Source organism: Terrapene carolina, unplaced genomic scaffold (assembly GCF_002925995.2).
Source record: "Terrapene carolina triunguis isolate 2854851 unplaced genomic scaffold, T_m_triunguis-2.0 Scaffold139, whole genome shotgun sequence".
Classification (NCBI taxonomy): Eukaryota; Metazoa; Chordata; order Testudines; family Emydidae; genus Terrapene; species Terrapene triunguis.
The window spans coordinates 5,740,891-5,762,577 of NW_020664490.1; the positions used below are offsets into that span (position 1 = coordinate 5,740,891).

At 42.0% G+C, this 21,687-nt stretch overlaps 1 protein-coding gene across 1 annotated transcript in view; it reads left to right on the forward strand.

Moving 5' to 3' along the window:
- Nucleotides 1-21,687, forward strand: part of LOC112124026 (microtubule-associated tumor suppressor candidate 2) — a 304,990-nt gene that overhangs the window by 160,021 nt on the left and 123,282 nt on the right. Inside the window, exon 4 of the mRNA XM_026653527.1 lies at nt 2,368-2,529. Within this exon, the coding sequence (XP_026509312.1) occupies nt 2,368-2,529 (162 nt within the window). The remainder of the gene's footprint in view (nt 1-2,367; nt 2,530-21,687) is intronic.

The window sequence follows — 21,687 nt, forward strand, 5'->3', positions numbered from 1 at the left end:
TTCTGAGGGTATTTGTTCCTCTTCTGTTCTATTGTCTGCACAACTGTGTATGTCACAGGAAATGTCCATAGGCATTAACATCACTCTCCAGGTACTGGGCATTTCTGGATACCTGGTATATGATCACATCACATTTCAGGTGGCTTTCAATTCAGCCTGTAATGATCCTTTAATTATTGGCCCTATTCTGTTGTGTTTCAAAGGGCAAGGCTTTTTGTTGCCAGCTGCACTTCACACTAAAAAACGGGGGGGGGGGGGGGGGGGGAATTATATATATATAAAATTTGTAATGCAAGATCTCTCTCAGAATAGATTATATAGCTTCCCCTGGCACCTCATGCTTCAGACAGAAGAATTGCTTCCATGTTGGAAGCTAGCCAGATTTCTAAATTGAAATATTCTCTGTATAATAAATTTCACATAAGAGAATAAAAGATAGACATATGAGGCTTCAGTAAAAGGACATTTGAGCTGTATATCTCTGCAAATAAGAAATATTTCCTCTTGAGGTAATTCCTATACTTAAAAAAAAAATCATCCCAAATCAGCTAGGTGAGCACATTTCAAAGAACAGTTAATAATTTTAGCAGTATGTAGTTAAATGATTAAATGAGAGCATGGCTAATAAAATATCACTAACATCCAGGAGAGCCTTCAGCATGCACACATGCAGTGAACATTATACAGGTTGGGCCAAATTTCCTGGTGGTGTAACTTCATTGAAGTCAGTGGAGTTCTGCCAGCAGAGAATTAGCTCCATAATCTTTAACGTTTGTTAAACTGGTGAAAAATTCCTGTAATTCTGAAGCAACACAACTGTGTAATGTATTAGGGATATTATGTGCATGGATGATACATGCTTGTGGTTTTTCTGCTCCCATTCAGATACAGTAGATGGTTTAATTTGAATTTGTAATGTAGCTTGTTATTTGAGTAAAGGTCAAATGTGTTTGTAGTATGCAGTGTAGTTGCAGCGGTGTCAGTCCCAGGATGTTAGAGACAAGGTGGGTGAGGTAATATCTTTTATTGGACCAACTTCTGTTGATGAGAGAGACCAGCTTTCGAGCCACACAGAGCTCCTTCTGCCTTTCCTATACCTGAAGAAGAGCTCTGTGTGGATCAAAAGCTGGTCTCTCTCACCAAGAGAAGTTGGTCCAATAAAAGATATTACCTCACCCACTTTGTCTTTTAAATGTGTTTGTAGCAATTCATGTAGACTTTAGGCACACTCCTTTAACTTAAGACCTGCACGCAAGCCACCTTAAAGGGACATTAAACCTTAAGGTATTTTTTCAAAGCTGGGTGATACAGTTTTTCCTTTTATCAGAAAAGGTGCTTTTCTTTTTGAAACGTGCACCTTTTTTATAACAGATCCTAAGATGTTCAGAAAGAAAATGAAAAGAGTCTCTTTATGCATGAATAAGAAGCCTACATCTTAAAAAGACTGAAGACTTTGGCATGCTAGCTATTTTAATAATGTTATCATTTCCCTACAGGCCATACCTAAATAACATTTTATTCCTCTCTGTTTAAAATAATGAAAATAAAAATTATAGTCTGTGAAATTCTGTGTCTTTTTTGCCAGTGTCTGTGCTCATTTTTCAAGCAAATGCTTCATATTTCTGCAAATGTTCAAGTCCAAACATGCGGTAATCTCTCACTCCACTTAGGCTTTCTACTTAATAGATAAGACACTCCACTGTTACTTTTTTAAATGTAGAAAAAAAATGATTTCCTTGTATCTGCAAGGAGCATGGGATGTAATTATTTCTTAGGTGGCAAATACAGGAAAGCCAAATGAACACATACAGGGGTTTTGAAAGGTCTGTATCAAATGGAAACCTTGGCAACCTTAGATTAAATATGAGAATGTGATTGAAAAGGATGTGCTGATTAAAGCAGATTTTTCTTTTCATGTTATCATTCAAATTTCTGTATAAGATCAGAAGAACTGATTGTAACAAACCCTTGCTGATTAAGGACTCGATTCTGCAAGGTGCTAAGCCTTCTGGCTCTGATCTTACATACCAGAGGCACTGCTTACTAACATCGGTGGCTCCATGCACAGTAGTCAAGCAAAAATGCTTACAGTAGTAAGCACTAAGGAGGCCGGTAGTAAGTGCTATCAGAATCAGGCCCTAAAAGCAGCCTAGACTTAACATAATAGAAATTCAGTATTGGGAACCCTTTACCTGTGAATAACCGGTTGCATTGGGAGAAATAGACATGTAACAGAGCCATTACTCCTCTGAGTAATGAGGAGAATATCCCTTTATAGGTTATATTGTAAACATGAGTTCAGTCTATGCTCCAGAACTTATACATTTTTTATGAAGTTATAATTAGTGCAATTTTGGACTCCTGCAGGTTCAAACTTTGGCAATGAAGATCAAACCCCTCCTAAGGCATCTGTGCCTTCTAAAGATTTACCCAAGGGGACCAGTAGGACTGCACTGCAGGTATCAACCAGCACAGCAACTCCCCGCAGGAGTTTACTTCCAGCACCGAAAACTACCATAACACCTGCTGGTAAGTTTTTCAAGCTTGTGTATTCAAGTTGCCGTCTGCATTACCCAAGTTATGTTTAAATAATATTACTAATATACTTTATTTTTTATGTGGTTACCTTTCACATGGCTCTGAGACATGTCACCAAAACTGATCTGATTTTGATTCTGTTTGCCGCTAAAGTGCCATGGTCTATTTGAACCACAGTCAGTGACACATGGGTAGTCTTGTTTTGCAAACTTAATGTCTGGAGTTGAAGGTTTTCAGTGCTGCTGGCTGCACATGCCACAGATTCGCTGTGTACAGTATTCATGTTCATTAAAATACCCACAAAATGGCCTTTTGAAAACACGAAACTTCTCTAGACACTGAATGCTTCCTTTGAAAAGAGAATTCATTGTGAAGTATATTTCCAAGGACAAGAACATGGCATGCCAGAACCAAGGAACTCACGACATTTTCACTTGAGGGAGGGAACAGGGCCGGCGCTTCCATTTAGGCGACCTAGGCGGTTGCCTAGGGCGCCAGGATTTGGGGGGGCAGCATTTTGCCGCCCTCGGCGGCAATTCGGCGGCGGGGGGTCCTTCCGCGCTCTGGGTCTTCAGCGGCAATTCTGCGGCGGGTCCTTCACTCGCTCCGGGACCCACCGCCGAAGTGCCCCAAAGACCGGGAGCGCGGAAGGACACCCCCGCCGCAGAATTGCCGACAACAACCGGGAGTGCGGAAGGACCCCCGCCTAGGGCGCTAAAAACCCTGGTGCCGCTCCTGGGAGGGAAAGAAAAGAAGAAAGTAACCAGGGTAAAAAGTCCTGGGAATTCTGGTTCCAATCCTCCCAGTAACTAAACCCTCCTTCAAATCCATCAAGACTGATTTCTTCAAATAGGCCTACAACAATTATTCCCTAACAGTACTGGCCTTAACCCAGAAGAATTTAATGAGTGAAGAGGGAATGAGCAGAAGTGCATGTTCTTAAAATATAATTTCTTTAAATATAAATGTGAATTAAATGTTTGATCAAGTATCAAAACACTCAAAGTAGGAATTAGCCACTTTTTTAGAAATAAAAAAGAAAAGGCATCATCTTCTTTATCGAAGTGTTTGCTCTATTATATGCCGTCAGCTTTCCAATGAAATAATCCATGTATTATTGTAATACTGATGGCTCTTCTTTTTTTAACTCAAAAGCATCGATTTTTTTGCATAATAAATTGAATTTTTTTTTTTTGCCATGGTTCATACAATGACTTCACTGGGACTCCTTGCATAGAAAGGAGCTGCTCAGTGGGTGTATGGGTGAAAGAATCCGACCCTACATGATTAACTTTTAAGATTATGATGTCGTTACTTATGCTGAATAGTACCTTACTTCATGAGTAACCCCCTAAAGTCAGTGGGATTACTAAACAGAGTAAAGGTATCAAAATCTGGCTTTAAATGATTCACATTTCTAGGTAAATAAACTGAGGGGGCGGGTAAGTATATACTCACTAGTAACATTTTCTTGTTGTTTAACTCACAGGTAGATTTTTCTTTTTCTTTAGTCTTTGTTCATCTAAATAAAAAGCAACAGAGGGTCCTGTGGCACCTTTGAGACTAACAGAAGTATTGGGAGCATAAGCTTTCGTGGGTAAGAACCTCACTTCTTCAGATGCAAGACTTATGCTCCCAATACTTCTGTTAGTCTCAAAGGTGCCACAGGACCCTCTGTTGCTTTTTACAGATTCAGACTAACACGGCTACCCCTCTGATACTGTTCATCTAAATGTTTCACATTAAGTTGCAGCTGGGACAGAGCTCTTCTTGAGATGAACCTATTTCTCAGCTTTCTGAAAGTACCTCAACATAGAGACTAGCCCTGAAATCCCTTACTCACAGGAGTAATCTTTGCTCATGGGACAATAATACCAATGAAGCAGCATGTCAGAATGAGAATTTGCAGGCTCTGGGTCATATTTTGTAATTTTGAGGATGTATTTGATTCAAACCATTATAAGGGTGTAGCTGAGTCAAAGTCACCTCAAATCTATGGCAATGAACAAATGTATATGGACAGACCGGGCCTGGAGTTTTCAGCATCTTTATCTCAAAAGGTTTCCTTAGGGGTGAAAGCAAACTTAATGTTCCAGCCAGTTAAACATTCTTAGGATGGTGTATTTTGATGGTGTAATGCAGCTAATGTGAGCTAACTCCACTTGAAGTGTACTGGATTTATCCTACAGTGAAAGGGACAAAAAAAGCCTTTCTCCAAAGCCAAGCAGTTTTTCAGAGCAGCTTGCTATTGCTCACACCAAATCGGAAATTGGAGGCGGGAGATTCTCTAATGGCTCCCCTGCTCGCTCTCCTGCCTCTGCTTCTGGACAGATCATACTTCTGATTGCCCACTGCACTCTTGTCCCTTGAGCTCCTTATTGGTTTCCCTGTTGCCTCCCAAGGAAAAGATGCCTCACTGATTTCCCACTGTTGGGCTCCCCCCTCTGCTAAGACTCTCCATTGATTTTCTGATGCCTCTGCTTCTTCCTTCCCTAAACCTTCTTCCATCTGTTAACACTGCCTGCTGCTATATTACAGGATGCCTTAAGCCTACCCACGTCACAACCTCTTCATCCTCTCAGGTATTGCTCCTCCTGATACGTGCTGCGTAGTTGCTTGTAGAGTCAAATGCACAAAGCAATGCACAGATCCAAGACATCCGCTCGGCTACATAACACTGATGCTGAGTTGACTGAAGTCACAACAAAGCTGTCTTGCCACCATTAAGCCCAAACCATTGTCACCCAAACAGACAAGGGTTCAGTTATGGCAAACAAGAGTAGAGAATGACTCTCTAGCTTATGTGCTCTGGCTCCCACCAGTCGAGCACCTACCACTCAGTGCAGATCAACCCTGGACTTCCCTTAATCAATAGCGCACTGGAGTTGGCCCGGTCTAGAGAAGTGATGATCAAGTGGGGCTATATCACTGGCCCTGGTACGTGTGGCTGCGGCAGAGAGCCTCAAAATACGAAGCATCTCCTGTGATGCCAACTGCTTGAGTGTGATGCTCTTCCAGTGACCTGGCGGAGTGCAATGATTAGGCAATGGCATGCGCATGGATGTGTCAGAAAGCGGTATGAGGACATGACAAGACGAATCCCTAAACCTGACTCCCTGTTATCTGTCTGCTTGGAATGAACATTGGCTCAGAAGGACAAAATGAGCATTACCCATTTGGTATTTTCCTTCGGGACATATGGCGTGGTTGGGCATCTCTTTAATGACATGATCTTATATAAGAGATAAATATTATAATCCATCATGGCCAAAATAGGAAATACTCTGTATGCATGTGAGAATGTCCATTTCGCCTTGATTAGTGATAACAGTTTAGGCCCAATAGCAGAGAATGTTACTTATATTAGAATCCCTGTCCTACAGATTTTGGCCCTGATTCAGCAAAGCACTTAAACATCTACTATGTTCCATTGGAATCAATATGACTTAAGCACATGCTTAAAGTTAAGCATGTGATTAAGTACTTTGACTATTCAAGGCATTTGAGATTATATGTGAAAAATGCAGTGGGAGCACCAGTTCACCAAAAATCTTTAGTTTCCATCAGAGAGACAAGTTGGGTGAGGTCGTATCTTTTATTGGAGAAAACTTCTCTTCGTGAGAGAGAAGCTTTCGAGCTACACAGAACTCTGGGAAAGGTACTCAGGGTGTCACAGCTAGATACAAGGTGGAACAGATTGTTTAGCATAAGTAGTTAATACATATTTCAAGGGGAAGTGGCCTGTTAACACCTCCCCAGTCATGAGGGGGGTGGTGAAGAAGAAGAAACATGGGAGGGGGATTAGTGAGTTATAATTTGTTGTAATAAGCTTTAAATCCAGTGTCTCTATTCAGACCATGATTTTTAGTGTCTAGCACAGTTATGAATTTAAACTCCCAGGTTTGTCTTTTGAAAGTGTTGTGCAGGTTTCCTTTAAAGATGAGGCCTCAGAGGTCAGATATAGAGAGATTGCTTTGTGAAAAGTGTTCCCGCACAGGTGATACCGTGGTTTTGGCTTTTATCATTTTTCTGTGTGAGCTCATTCAAGAGCATAGTGATTGTCTGGTTTCACCCACATAGTTGTTGGGGCATTTAGTGCACTGGATGAGGTATACCGCATATTGTGATAGGCATGTTGCGGGACCTGTGGATCTTGAAAGGTGTATTGTGGTGGTGTTGATCATCATAGCAATGGAGGTATGTTTACAGGTTTTGCATCTGTTGTTCGGACGGGGTCTGGTGCTGCTTTGAGCTGGTATGTCCTGGTCTCTGGGGAGCTTGCTGCTGATGATGAGATGATGAACTGGGAGGGTTGTTTGAAGGCCAGAAAAGGGGGTTCAGAAAATAATTCTTTCAGGATGTGGTCCCCATCGAATATGGGTTGTTACTGTTTGATAATACCCCGTATGGGTTCCAGTCTGGGGTGGTAGGTGACAACTAGGGGTGTGTGGTCGGGAGGATTCATTCTGTACCGAAGTAGGTTCTCTTGGGATATTTGGGTGGCCTGATCCATGATGCAATCTACTTCTCTGGTGGCATGTCCTGGTCTGGTGAAGGTGGTTTTAAGTGTGTTAAGGTGTATATCCCAGACTTTCTCCTTGGAGCATATTCTGTGATATCTGAATGCCTGGCTGTAGATAACAGATTTCTTAGTGTGTTTACTGGATTTGTGAAGTTAGGCCAATTGCCCTCATCAACAGTACATGCCCAAATCAGTTGCCACCATTACCCAGCTCAAAATCAATCCATTATCCACGTCCCTCACTGCTTTCTCTCCCAGACTTACTTGTTAATGCTGAGCAGCACGTCCATAGTGCAGTCACTTACACTGCTCCACGGACACAAGGTCTTAGACACAGATAACTGTGCCACTGAGTGAGTCTGTGTCAGATAGGATGATACCCTGTGTGGCCTGAAATATAGGAGATTACTAATGATCTACTGTTCATGTGCAGGGAATGTGTGGCCCTGGAAAGCCCTTACACAGCCAGGCCTGTCACAGTCAGACCTGCCTGGCGGGCAGAGGAAGGACTGGGATAAGCAACTACACCCCTGGCGGCATGTTTTAATGTATGGAAATATGAATGATCCTCATGTGGATCTCTTTGGCAGCACTTAATGGGGCCCATTTCAGGGGCAAAAGACGGACATGTCTGCAGCCCCTATGGAAATATTCAAGTGTAAGAACATCTGGAGATTTATCTTCTAGAAACTCCAGTGCCCCCCTTCCCACGAGGGTGATTTGTTGTTTTCTCTGGTATTTAATAGTCTATTATAGAAGAAAAATAACTCTCTTGGATCTTTGATTTGGTTTTACTGTGTGTATTACTGCTTTTCATACCTGAAGGACTAAAACTTCTGTTGAATCTCACTACATCTGAAGAAGCAGCTGAAAAATATCAAGCCATTATAAAACTTGGGACCATTAAAAGAATGCCTCCCATTTCCCCCACCAAAGAACCATTGTTTGGCTAATTGCTTTGTCTCGTCTCACTATTTTATTACAAGACTGGATGTGTCATTTTTAAATCTTAGTGTGTCTGATTCAAAGGGCTTGTTCCTGCCTTTGTGCTCCCCAATGGTACCTGTTGGTGTTTTGGTTGTCTATGTAGCATATCACGTTATTTGGGTTGTTGTACAGCAATCTGATACTCTCTGACTGATGTTTCTTGCTCACATTTTGTTTCCTACTGTGTGACTATTAACATCACTTTATTGACTGAGCACTGTCAGTGCACTGCACATACAGAGAGGAAGAGACAAGGCTCAATGCTGAGTCCCACTGTGGCCCTTTTATGCTGCTCTGGGAGCACAAAGATGCCGTGACCAGCCAACTGGGGATTTCCCCTACATCAGAGGAATGTGTTGCACTCTGGCAATCCACAACTGTCAGGTGGTCTATTAGAGGCTGGTGCAGCCTGGGTATAGCTTAGAGCAGCCCTGGTGCTGCTCTAACTGCTTGGGGGTCCACAGTGGCTTCCTTGACCCTGCCCCCCCAAGACCAGGGAGCCACAACCAGCTCCCCCAATTCCGGTTGCATCAAGCAAAGACTGGATACAACAATGGGTTGAACCCACTATCTCTACCCTAAAGATCTTATATTCTAAATTAGGCAAGGCAGTACAGTTCAAACAATTAACACTTTCCCCTGTTTTATTTCTGAAGCAAAATAAATGTGCAAAGTGGGAAAAAAACCAGCTACATTTTGCAAAAAGATATAACAGACCCTGCTAAATAGGTGCAGTTGGCAGGTGCTGTATGTTACTGTTATAATGCATAACATGGGCAAGAACAAAAGCAAATATGTGCAGTTCAGTTGTCTTATTTTATTTTTGTAAGAGCCAAAGTATCAGCAGGTGCATCTATGTACTGGTCATAAATTTCTTTTTATGAGAACAGTGTTCCAGTTCCTCACAATGCTCAATATTTTATGGAGATAAAGGACAAAATAAACAAAGGAATGAGAAATAGAAGTATATTAGCACAAGTCTGATTCTAGCTACCATACCAGAATCTATGCCTGCTGTCTATAGATCCTTATGCAATATGGAGCCACCTACAAGGTAATCTCCTCTTTTTATGTTCTTAGTTATTGGCACTTCTCTTCGTTCAGTCCACTTAAGCATCTTCTTGTCAGTTCTTCCCATCTCCTAAATGATAAAGCACTAAAATATCTTTGTGAAATTAAATTCTTTATTAAATTGGGAGGAAAATGCTAAAGATGACCTAGAAGGGAAAAAGAGGACAGTGAAGGGTTCATATTACTTTGGGGTTTTCTGGTCCCAGACAAACAAAACTTTATTACAAATGGTCTTTGCTGTTGTGTCAGGTTTGATATTTTAAACTTAACAGAGGAAAGTGTCTGAGTGTCTAAGGACAGACTGAAAAGACTATCCTTCAAAAGGACATCCGATAGTCCAGAGACAGTCTGAAGTTTCAAAGTGTTTATGCCACATTGAGACATTGCAAAGTGCAAAGAATAATGGCTAGCATTGGTTGAAATTCTGCTCTGGGCAAATCTGTATTAGCACTGTAGCTTCACCTCATTTATCAATGGGCATCAAAGAATGGCAGACTAAAAGGGATAGGGGAATGCGGAGGTAAAATCAGTGTTTTAAAATGTTTGAAGAAGTCATTAAAGAATAATCTATCCCACCCTCTCACTTTCGGTCACTGACATGTCATAAAGATAATAAAAGTAATTTCTAAGAGAAATGGTAAGGGAGAATGCCAACGTCATCACTAAAAGAACCCTTACCGGTGCTCCAAGCCAGAGATAAAGTGACATCCAGCAGCCAGCAATGAGCAGGAAAGGAAGGGATGGTTGAGAGCCAGAAGGCTAAAGTGGGAGCCCTTGGTGGACCACAGAGACAGAATATAGATGCAGTTGTACTGACACTGGGCCCCCTTTGGCTTAAAGGGCAGCATACCCTATTACATGTCACAAAGACCCTGTTCCAGGAACACTGGAACAAACAAAGGCTCATGAAATGTCCAAAGCTGGAAGAGAGGAAGCGGTCCCAGGGAATTAGTAGTTGAATGAGAAAAATCCAGGACACTGTTCCTTTAAGGGCCTGGGACCAGGAATCCTGTACTTTAGGGTGGGGCAGAGGTCCCCTCTCTCCCAGCCACCCAGGAGGAGCTCTCTGTAGAAGGGCAATACTTGTTCTGCCTTCTGCCTCAGAACAGGGAGAGTCTGGCAGGAGAAGCAAGCCAGAGCCAGGAGCTGAGAAAGGGCTGGCAGTGGCAGCTTCGAGAGGAGCAGACGGGGACAGAAGGATAGCGCTGTGTATGGTATCAGAGCCAGAGATGAACATGAACTTTTGTGTAGTGGCGACCGACCTTATTTTGGGAGTCTGCGAATTGTTTTCAGTTCCCTCTGTTATTAAACCAGCCCTGAGTGCAGGGGCAGTTAGCCACGAGAAAGACTGAAGAGAGGAAACAGAGGCAGGGTGCTGCACACCCACCTCTGGCCACAAAGGGCACGTCTAAACAAACCCCATAGCAATGAGTTTCAGAGCCTGGGTCAACTGAGTCGGGCATGCGGGGCTGGCAGTACAGGGCTAAAAATAGCAGTGTGGACATTCCTGCTTGGCCTGGAGCAAGCCCAAATTCCAGCCCAAGTGGGGGCAGCTACACTGCTATTTTTAGCCTTGTAGTGTGAGCCCCTCAAGCCTGAGTCAGTTGGCCTGGATTCTGAGACTTGCTGGTGCAGGTCTTTTTTTTTGCAGGGCAGACATACCCAAAGGGGGTGATCAAGAGGCAGCTGCCCTTAAACAGAGTATTAAAGGTTAGAGTCAGAGCATCTACAATAAATCCCAGAAGGTTTAGACTTTAGCATAGATGTCCTTCATTTACTGAAGTCTGTCCATCCCTCTTCTCCCTAACAAGACACTTAACAAAGGTACAGTGATCAAGATATGCAGTCTTTGGCCTGGTCTACACTACACAGTTAAGTCAACGTAAGCTGCCGTGTGTCGAGCTCGCTGTGGAAGTGTCTTCACTTAAATTTGCCTCCCGTTGACGTAAGTGCCTCTCTACACTGACTTAATAACACCCCCTCCTTGAGCGGCATAGAGTCATGGTCAAAGTAATTACGTTGACGCAGTGTAAGTGTAGACACTGCATTGGTTACGTTGGTTGTTGCTGGCTTTTAGGAGCCATCCCCTAATGCCCCACACTGACAATACAATCGATACAAGCGCTCCTGGTGAGGACGTGCACCACCGACATGAGGAGCCAAGTGTACACACACACAAGCAATTTAATAACTGCGGTGGCTGTATGCTGGCGTAAGTTAAGTTGACATAATTTTGTAGTGTAGACATGGCTTCAGGAACCTGTGAGGGCTTTGAAGGGTGAAAGGGGAAGTGACTCACATTCAAACAAGACTAACCTCTTATCAGATTAGGATATCATCCGAAGAGGGCTTTCCAAGTCAGTGGATATGTGACCCTGACCCTGTCTGGTATTGGTCTCCTAATATGGTCTGGAACTGGAAGAAAATACCTGTGTGGAGGGTTGGTTGGACATAAGTCTAGCCTCCATCTCAGTGGTATTTCCAAGTTCATGCAGAACAGATCCACCATCAGACCACATCAAAATGGAGTGAGGGCTGTAAGCAAAGAAATCCACAAGATAGGATTTTTTTCCCCCTAGCCTTTGCAGACAGTCAGAGAGACAAGTTGGGCAAATGCTCAGAAGGCTGCACCTAAGGGAGGAGCCCCTCCTCTCATGTGGGGGGTCCAATGATGAGCATCCCGTGAAAAGATCAGCTCTGTCTGGAAGATCAACCTTTATAGACCGAAGAGGAATTCACACTTATGGCATGAGGGACTTTTAACCATCACTTGACATCATCTTAAAAGGCGGGGTGATTTTCTAGCCATAGAAAAATAATGTGATGTTGTTGGTGGACTCTTGAATTTAGGGACAAACTACAAACTCAGTTCATAGCTCACCTGAGCACTGCCACTAAAGTCAAAGGGTGCAGCAAAGCCCCTAGAATGGTGAAGAAAACTCCACACAGATTCCTTTGTGGCTGTTTCCCTATCATTCCATCAGAAGGTTCCCCCTTCACAGAACAAGCTGCAGGACCCCTGTGTAGAATGCTCCTGGGGAACCTATTTACCATGCCTCACCTGTCCACAGCTGCCCCCAAGACTCCACTTAAAGGAGGATGCTCATTGTGCAGGATCCATCCAGCTGGCTGTATGGCCTTTCACAGGTAATCTCTCCTTGGCCTGTGTGGGGATGATGTGCCTTCTATGCAGTGCTTGCTCCCATTCCATTTGTGGATCCTTGAACCAGTGGAAAAGCCTCCACAGAGTCCGGCAGAGGGGTGGTGGGAGTGTGGTGGCAGCTGACCAGCTCTTTTGGGGCGGAAAGGGCCAAAGGGCAGCAGATCTACATATAGGAGTCCTCTCCGCATGGTGATTTAAAATGGGGGTGCAAAATCCCCCCTCCCCATTGGGCCTGTTCACATAAGTAAAGTTACTCACTAAGTGTTTGTAGGACCAAGCCCTGTAGCAGTTATTATAAATATATTTATTTCTTAAGCCTCCTGTGCAACCCACCTCCATTACTAAAGCCAAGTAAAGCTCGGAACACTGCACAGACAGAGTTAAAATACAGCAACACACAAATGTTATATAAATTATATACTGCAGCATCACTTTAAATAATGTAGGGGGAGGGGAAGAGTCTTGCACAAAGGTTGGCATTAATTTTAATGCAAAACATTTCTGAGGGCGAGGGTTACTAGGTGAGATTTGAAATGTATGGATATTTTGAAAACGTACATCATTATAACTAGATCTAAGTAGGATATTTATTTGTGAAAGCACACATCCAAATGTATTAATGAGAAGAAAATAACCAGCAAGCATCATGTGAAATCTTTCATGTGTTAGATTCTACCTGAAAAAGGACCACCTGAACAGTAAATTCTCATTAAAAATAGTAAGTTTAAGAGAGATTATATTACTGGTATTTCACTAAATCTGCTTGTCAACTAAATTGGACTACAGGGTATAGATCTCCTTTAATTAATGCAAATGGGCTCCTATAGCTGCTGCTCCACAGTGATTCAGGCAGTTGAAAAAAAGTGGGGGAAGGGGGGACCTAGCATGGGACAATAACAATACAAGAACATTGTCATGCAAATTGTTTTGATGACATGGACTGATTGCTTTTCTATCGGTCTGTGAAAGCAATCCATTTAATTAGGTTTAATTAATCTTTTTGTACATTGCTTTTTGTGCATTGCTTTTTGTGCATTACTGGACCTCTTTCATTTTTGCATACGTGGCAATGTATGAAAGATTTTAAAAAAGAATTCATTTGAGTAGGAAAACTGGGACACATCCTTTAAATCCACTGAAATACATTAGCCTAGGAAAGTTGTCTTGAGGAATGCAGTGGAAAAATGATTAACATTTCATTGCTATTTTGTTTTAAACCCTAGAGCCATGCACCTTTGAGCTTTGAGAAGTTCTGATCTGGAAGCTAACTTTGTAGTTCAGAGCCATCCCTTAATTTTTTTTTAAATGGATTGTCTTTTTCAATGGGGTAATTGTCATGTATGATCTACGAGCCACACAAATACTGAATTTTCTACCTTCCATCTCTGAATATGCAGGGACACCTGCAAGAGGAAGTATTCTAAGAATGTGTACAAGCACGTTTTCACCCATTTGTCGTCTCATTCTTGCAAGTGCTTTGGGCTTGTCTTCAATGCAAGTTCAAGTTATAACTCAAGTGTAGCCTCTAACTCAAGTCCCATCCACACACTAAAACCCTTCCCTTAAGCGTGGCGGTGCTGTTAACTCAAGTTGGCTGGCCCACCAGGGTATAGTTCTAGTTCAAGTTAGAGCAATTCATCAGCTGCTAACATGACCACTGTGTATTATGGGCATAGACTAGTGCCACTTGAGTGCTGCTAGACTGCCAATGCTTTCCCACAATTCCCTTTGTGCCCAGAAAGGACAGACAAGTTCCCTCAGGATTCACTGGGAAATAATTCATTAGCGACTCAGCTTAGTGCAGCACTAAAAACAATGAGATGTCCCCTCAGATGTGTTAGTGCCACACACAAGTGAGTACAGCACCAGTGCAAACATATAGATGCAGCAACTCCACGGTTATTTCACAGTGTGGCCACTCTCACTTCAAGTAGGCTAACTTGAGAGGAGTAATTCAGTTAACTCTGCAACAAAGACATGGGGCAAGTCTACACTTAAAATGCTGCATTGGCACAGCTGCCTCAATGCAGTAGCACCACTAGAGTGCTTTAATGAAAATGCTCTGCACTGAGGGGAGAGAGCTCTTCCTTTGGCATTGTTAATCCACCTCCCTGAGAGGTGGTAGGTATGTTGATGGGAGAAGCTTTCCTGCCAGCTACACCAGGGGTTAGGTTGGTATAGAATATCAGAGTTGGAAGGGACCTCAGGAGGTCATCTAGTCCAACCCCCTGCTTAAAGCAGGACCAATCCCCAGACAGATTTTTGCCCCAGATCCCTAAATGGCCCCCCTCAAGGATTGAATTCACAACCCTGGGTTTAGCAGGCCAATGCTCAAACCACTGAGCTATTCCCCCCCCCTTTTTTTGTTTTTGTTTTAGTTTTACACCCCTGAGCAACATAGTTATACTGATATAAGTCTGTAGTGTAGACAAACCATAGCCTTTGAGTGTGAGACTCCCACAGCAGCCAGCTGGAATTACACACGTGAGGAGGTGAAGGATCGTTATACATTTGAACATAAAAAGAAAAAATACATTTTAAATCTTTAGGGAGTGGAAGGATTTTCTGTTGTATGCACATACTTTTTGATGGAATAAGTATTTCTGTCTGGTTATTCTTTTTACTTTGTATTCACCTCATGGACAACTTACTGCTGTCCCTCTCTAAGACTGTGCATAGTCTGAGTGTAAATGACAGCATCAATGAGAAATTCACAAGTAGTTGGGTTTTCTCTGCTTGCCTTAGTGAAGTAATGACAACAAGCATTGCTCAGAAAACTGAATTAACCAAAGAAAGATGTTTCTGTTGCAAATACAATGTAAACAGCATCTCCACACTTCCACAGGTATTGGTAAATTGTAAATAAGCAGTGTAGAATGTAAAGTGTAATCAGTGTGATAGATAGGAGCCCAGTATGCTCACAGATCTCACCACATCACAGTAAAGTCCAAATTGCACTTCTTTGAATTAGGTTCTTCACAGCCAGAATAAAGCCAGCAACAAAGAAGAGGATGGGGAGGGCAGTGGGAGAAAAGAAATAAAAACTTCCGTGTGTCTGGAGATATAGGGCGGAAACTAGTCCACTGGTTAATTGTGACAATGTTCTCTTTACATCGTGCTCAGATACTTCGACATAAAATTGTAGATAGATGAATAGTAAGAAAGTAGCAGGTAAAACCTGAAGTCAGTTCAAAACTTTAAATACTCATAATAATGGCCATACTGGGTCAGACCAATGGTCTATCTAGCCCAGTAGCCTGTCTTCTGACAGTGGACAATGCCAGGTGCTTCAGAGAGAAAGAACAGAACAGGCAGTCACTTAGCGATCCATCCCCGGTCACCCATTCCCAGCTTCTGGCAAACAGAGGCTAGGGACACTGAGAGCATGGGATTGCATCCCCGACCATTCTGGCTAATAGCCATTGATGGACTTATCCTCCATGAACTTACCTAGTTCTTTTTTTAACCCTATTATAGTTTTGGCCATCAAAACATCCCCTAGCAACGATTTCCACAAGTTGACTGTGTGTTGTGTGAAGAAGTACTTCCTTGTATTTGTTTTTAAACCTGCTGCCTATTAATTTCATTGGGTGACTCCTAGTTCTTTTGTTACATGAAGGAGTAAATAACACTTCCTTATGCACTTTCTCGACACCAGTCAACATTTTATAGACCTCTATTATACCCCTTCTTAGTCATCGCTTTTCTAAGATGAAAAGTCCCAGTCTTCTTAATCTCTCCTCATACAGAAGCTATTCCATACCCCTAATCATTTTTGTTGCCCTTTTCTGTACCTTTTCCAATTCTAATATATCTTTTTTGAGATGGGGCAACTAGATCTGCACAAAGTATTCAAGTTGTGGTGTACCATGGACTTATATAGTGACATTATGATATTTTCTGCCTTATTATCTCCCTGTTTCCTAATATTCCTAACATTCTCTTTTTTGACTGCCACTGCACATTGAGCGTATGTTTTCAGAGAACTATCCACAATGACTGCAATATCTTTCTTGAGTGGTAACAGCTAATTTAGACCCCATCATTTTATATGTGTAGTTGGGATTATGTTTTCCAGTGTTCGTTACTTTGCATTTATCAACATTGAATTTCAGCTGCTATTTTGTTGCCCAGTCACCCAGTTTAGTGAGATCCCTTTGTAACTCTTCACAGTCTGCTTTGGACTTAACTTCTTAAGTAGTTTTGTATCATCTGCAAATTTTGCCACCTCACTGTTTTGCCACCCCCTTTTTCCAAATCACTTATAAATATGTTGAACAGCACTGGTCCCAGTACAGATCCCTGGGGGACACCACTATTACTCTCTATTCTGAAAACTGACCATTTATTCCTACCCTTTGTTTCCTATCTTTTAACCAGTTACTGATCCATGGAGGACCTTCCGTTTTATCCCATGACTGCTTACTTTGCTTAAGAGCCTTTTGTGAGGGGGCCTTGTTAAAGGCTTTCTGAAAGTCTACATACACTATGTCCAATGGATCACCCTTGTCCACATGTTGGTAGACCTCCCTAAAAGACTTCTAATAGATTGGTGAGGTATGATTTCCCTTTACAAAAGCCATGTTGACTCTTCCCCTACAAATCGTGTTCATCTATGTGTCTATTAATTCTGTTCTATACTGTTCTGGTACTGAAGTTAGGCTTACTGGCCTCGAATTGCCAGGATCACCTCTGGAGCCTTTTTAAAAAATTGGCATCGCATTAGCTATCCTCCAGTCATCTGGGTACAGAAGCTGATTTAAATTATAGATTACATACTGCCTTTAGTAGTTCTGCAATTTCATATTTGAGTTCCTTCAGAAATCTTGGATGAATACCATCTGGTCCTGGTTACTTATGACTGTTTAATGTATCAATAAGACACTGAGCCTCAACCTTCCCCCAAGAATTTGGCCCAGAAGCTCACCCCTCAAAATGGGGAGAATTATGTATAAGAGGGTTACATGAGTCCATGAAATCCACAATATAAGGAAGAGATCAAGTTTTTATATTATCTCTGCAATTGAATTCTGATGTGTTAATAAAGTTACCCTGAAATGCTGCACTTATTTCAAGGAACTTTTTAATAAATTTTCCTGCATGCCTGACTTTGATTTTTGGAGTGATCGTTTAGTATATTTTTGTCTTTTTATTTTTGTTTTACACCAGCTAACTTATGAAAAACTGTCTCCATTTAAAGAATGTCAGAAAATAATCACCTTCATATGTGCCAAGGAAATAGTCTTTGTCCTCTTATCTCTTACCAGGTGACTTCAAACTTGAAAAAAACACAAAGGGAAAAACTACAAGCATTAGCTGTTTCTCGTTCGACAAACGTAGCCTTTCTTCTACATCTACTTATTTATTCACATCCTTTCAGTGTCTCATAGATCACAGGATGTATGGAGTCTCTAGAGAGAATTGGATTGTTATTATTCCACAGAATCCATCATACTTCTAACTTTGCTCATTTTGTCTCAAACAATGTGTGCATGGAAGTCTCATTACTCACCATGGACATGACTAGTCATGATTATCACGAAGGGAGAGGAGTAGAAGAAGCTTGGTGTGGTTGTCTATCAGTTTACAACTGGAAAACATTTCCTTGGCTTTTATATTTTTTAAACTTGCAAAATGCGTTATTAACGTATATAATGTGCCTGAGAACAACTGCAGTCCAAACTCACAGCAAGTAGTTACACTGCATTGTTAATGATATATAGGGTTAGGGTTTGTTTAGGAATGAACAGTATGTTTTCAGTCTGAAGGGTAAATGCAAACTGAACCAATGTTAAAGACTGTATTATGTGGGCTTTTAAAGACTAGATTGGCAAATACACAGGAGGGATCAATGCTGCACCGGCCTCAGGAAAATGGCCTGAATAATATAATAGATGTTTTTTATTTCTAATTTCTATTATTAGAGTCCATACAGTTTGGGAAAAGACAAACACATTTTGGGGGTTTGCCCATCGCCAAATTCCTGATGAATGACTCAGCACTTCTGTAGTGTTTTGATAATATAAGAGCTCCCATTTTTAATTGCTACATTTGATTTTTATACCTTTATCTTTGCATCTTGAGTACAGTTTGAAGCAAATGACATAGTTCTGATTTGGAAATTTAAATATTTTTAAATACACACACATGAACAAATGTTCAAAAGTTAGCACCTAAATTGCACAAACTGAACCCATCTTTGCACCCACTGACAGCGTGCAGTTACCCATATTGCAAACAGAAGTGCCCATTTCCACATGCAAATACAGGCTTAAAAAGAGCTACAGTACTTAAGCCGAAGCTTTTGGAAAGGTGATACAGAGATACAACAATGAATAGCACATGGCTTGGTTCCTGGCTGCCTCAGAGACCACCTCTCTCCACAAGTTTCAGAGTAGCAGCCGTGTTAGTCTGTATCCGCAAAAAGAACAGGAGTACTTGTGGCACCTTAGAGACTAACAAATTTATTAGAGCATAAGCTTTCGTGGGCTACAACCCACTTCTTCGGATGCATATAGAGTGAAACATATATTGAGGAGATATATATACACACATACAGAGAGCATGAACAGGTGGGAGTTGTCTTACCAACTCTGAGTTGTCTTACCAACTCTCCTCAATATATGTTTCACTCTATATGCATCCGAAGAAGTGGGTTGTAGCCCACGAAAGCTTATGCTCTAATAAATTTCTTAGTCTCTAAGGTGCCACAAGTACTCCTGTTCTCTCCACAAGATCTGTCAGTTAAGGTCAGCTGCCGCACAGAATCCAACACATCCTAATGTCTGGGGGCTAATGGTGAGATGTTCTCATTGAAAAGGCCCTTGATTCATAAATCTGATCTCCCAGCTGGTCAGAGAGAAGCTACATTTTTGACTTTTAGGATATAGGGCCAGGGACAACTCTTTTCTCAAGAATTTGCCTGCGGATGATGGGCTTGGTGAGAAGGCCAGTGTTTGCTTTTGGGGATTATGCTACTTTCTTTTGCCTTTCATGGTCTTCCTAAATCCCTTCCCTCTAAACATCAGGAGGTTCACAGTGCTACAGCTAGACTACTCTCCCTCCAGAAAGCAAGACCACAGTCATCAACCCCTATCATCATCATCAGCTCCTTAGCTAACCTCAAATCTAATTAGAAATTGCCCTCCTGGCTTTTAAAATTCTCCAAGGACTTGCTCCATTCTACTCCTCTGACCTTGTATCCACCTGCTCCTCACCCACTCGCTCTGCTCCACCAATCTCTGTCCCCTCTTTCCTCGTCTTCCCAGTTGGGAGTCATTCTGCCGCTGTGCTGCTCCATCTGCTTAGAATTTCCTCTTCACCTCTCCTTGAGTCACTGAGTTGCTTTTCAAATGTAACGTTACAAACCTTCCCATTCATGTAGGCTGAAGGATGTCAACCCACTCCTATTTCCCTGCTTTGTTATTCATTCTTCTGTTCTTCTCTCACTGCAATATAAAATAAATGACTAAATAGCAATCTGTAGCTTTGCTAGTTGTAGATTTCAGCCTTCATTGCTCTTGCTGTGCTCCAGCTTTGCACAGTACAGTATGTTGTTTTTCCCTTGCAGCCTGCTTCAGAGCTGCTGTCCACCCCTCCATAAAGAATCATCTCTCTACTACGCTAGCCCTTGCTGCAAAATGTTCTTTGATGTTTTGTGACCTGTATTGCCATCGGTTCCGGGGTATAACTCTCATTGCTATCAGAAGTAATATATGCCCTTACCATAAAGAATACTACATTAAAAAAAAATGTGTTGTACTAGTGAGGAGTTGTGTTGGTGTTTGATACCTTTCTTTCCTTGTTGCTTCCTTTATTTAAACTGAGATTTAATGTTTTGGATTTTTGCTGCCTGCCCCGTGTTTGGGGGTCAGAGCCTGTACTAATTCCCCATGAGCTCCTTGTTCAAGTCTTCTTGAAAAACAAAATAGTTTTGTATGTCCCTCATCTCCAGTGAAAGCATTTCCTTTTATCTGTATTTTCCTGAGACTTGTTTTCTGAGTGTCCTGGCAGATGGCACACTTGTGCATCACATTTTTATTGGTAAACCACAGAAAACCCAAGGCCTCACTGCCATGAAAAAATAATTCTTGAATCTGTAACTACATAAATCATAGCTTGTAAAATGAGCTCTCTGTTTTGTCTCACAGCTCCCATCACAGGTAGCTTTCACTCAGTCATTAGTAATGAAATGGCAATATAAACCTGTTTTTATGTCCTGCTCAGTTGTGAAGTACTGTATAGCAGATGCCAAATCCAGAAAATTTATTTCCTCAGGCATTTCATTGTGAAATGTGTTAATCACAAATGTGACTCTTGGCCTCAATATTTCCAGTTTACAAATGTCCCAGAATATATTAGAAATGTTCTGAAGTCGTAGTGCGAGGGGGACTGTCCTCATTCCCAGGACTGGGGTCGCATGGAGATTCACTGATAGGCCTTTACCTTCCAGTGCTGAATGTTGAGGTGATTAGAACTTATCTGAACTTCTCAGAATGGTGCGACTCTAAGAGGATGTTAGTTCTTCTCTTTGTGTGCCATCCTACCAGCTGTTTCAGTTTGTGTTAGGCTATGTCTTCACTAGAAAGGCTGCAGTTACGTTGCTGTAGTGCTTCAGTGTAGATACTCACAACATCAACAGGAGGGGTTCTCCTGTCGCTGTAGTTAATTCATCTCCACGAGAGGCAGTAGCTAGGTTGATGGAAGAACTCTTCCATCGACCCAGTGTTGTCTATATCAAGGGTTAGATCGACGTAACTACGTTGCTCCAGGGTGTGGATTTTTCACAACTTTGAGCGATGTGAAGACAAGCCCTTTGACTATGAGTCGCATCCATGGGTATCAGGTGAAAACAAAAAATCTATTAACATGTGAGACTTTTACTTACCTATAACTCTAAAAGAGATTCACCATGTCCTTCAAACTCTGTGAAAAAAATTCTAACAAGAACCTCAGTCCAAAAGTATTCTTCCCCCTGCCTTCCTTTGGAAACAAGCAAAAGAATATATTATCCTGAGTGTCCTGGTTTGGGGCTAATTGTGCCCCGTCTTTTTTCTGGTCTCTCTAAGGGCACCCCCTCGTGCAGCAGCCCTCATGCCTTTTCCTGACCTGAGGTGGAATTTTGCAGTTCTCCCACTCTTAGATTGGGCCTTGGACTCCGGTATCATGTATGTCAACCTTTCTTACCCAGCAAGTCTGACTGAGTTTGGTCACGTGCGGTTCTTCCTTTTGGGAATGTGTGAGCAGCGGTATGCAGTGATCAGACAGCTTTCTTAGATCAAAGGTATTGTTTGTTTTAACAAAAGGAACAAGCCATTAGAGAAAAAAGGGATTTTAAGACAACAAACTGTACACACATGTCGATCTTACTTAAAGGCTTACCAACCCTGATGGTAACCGAGGCAGG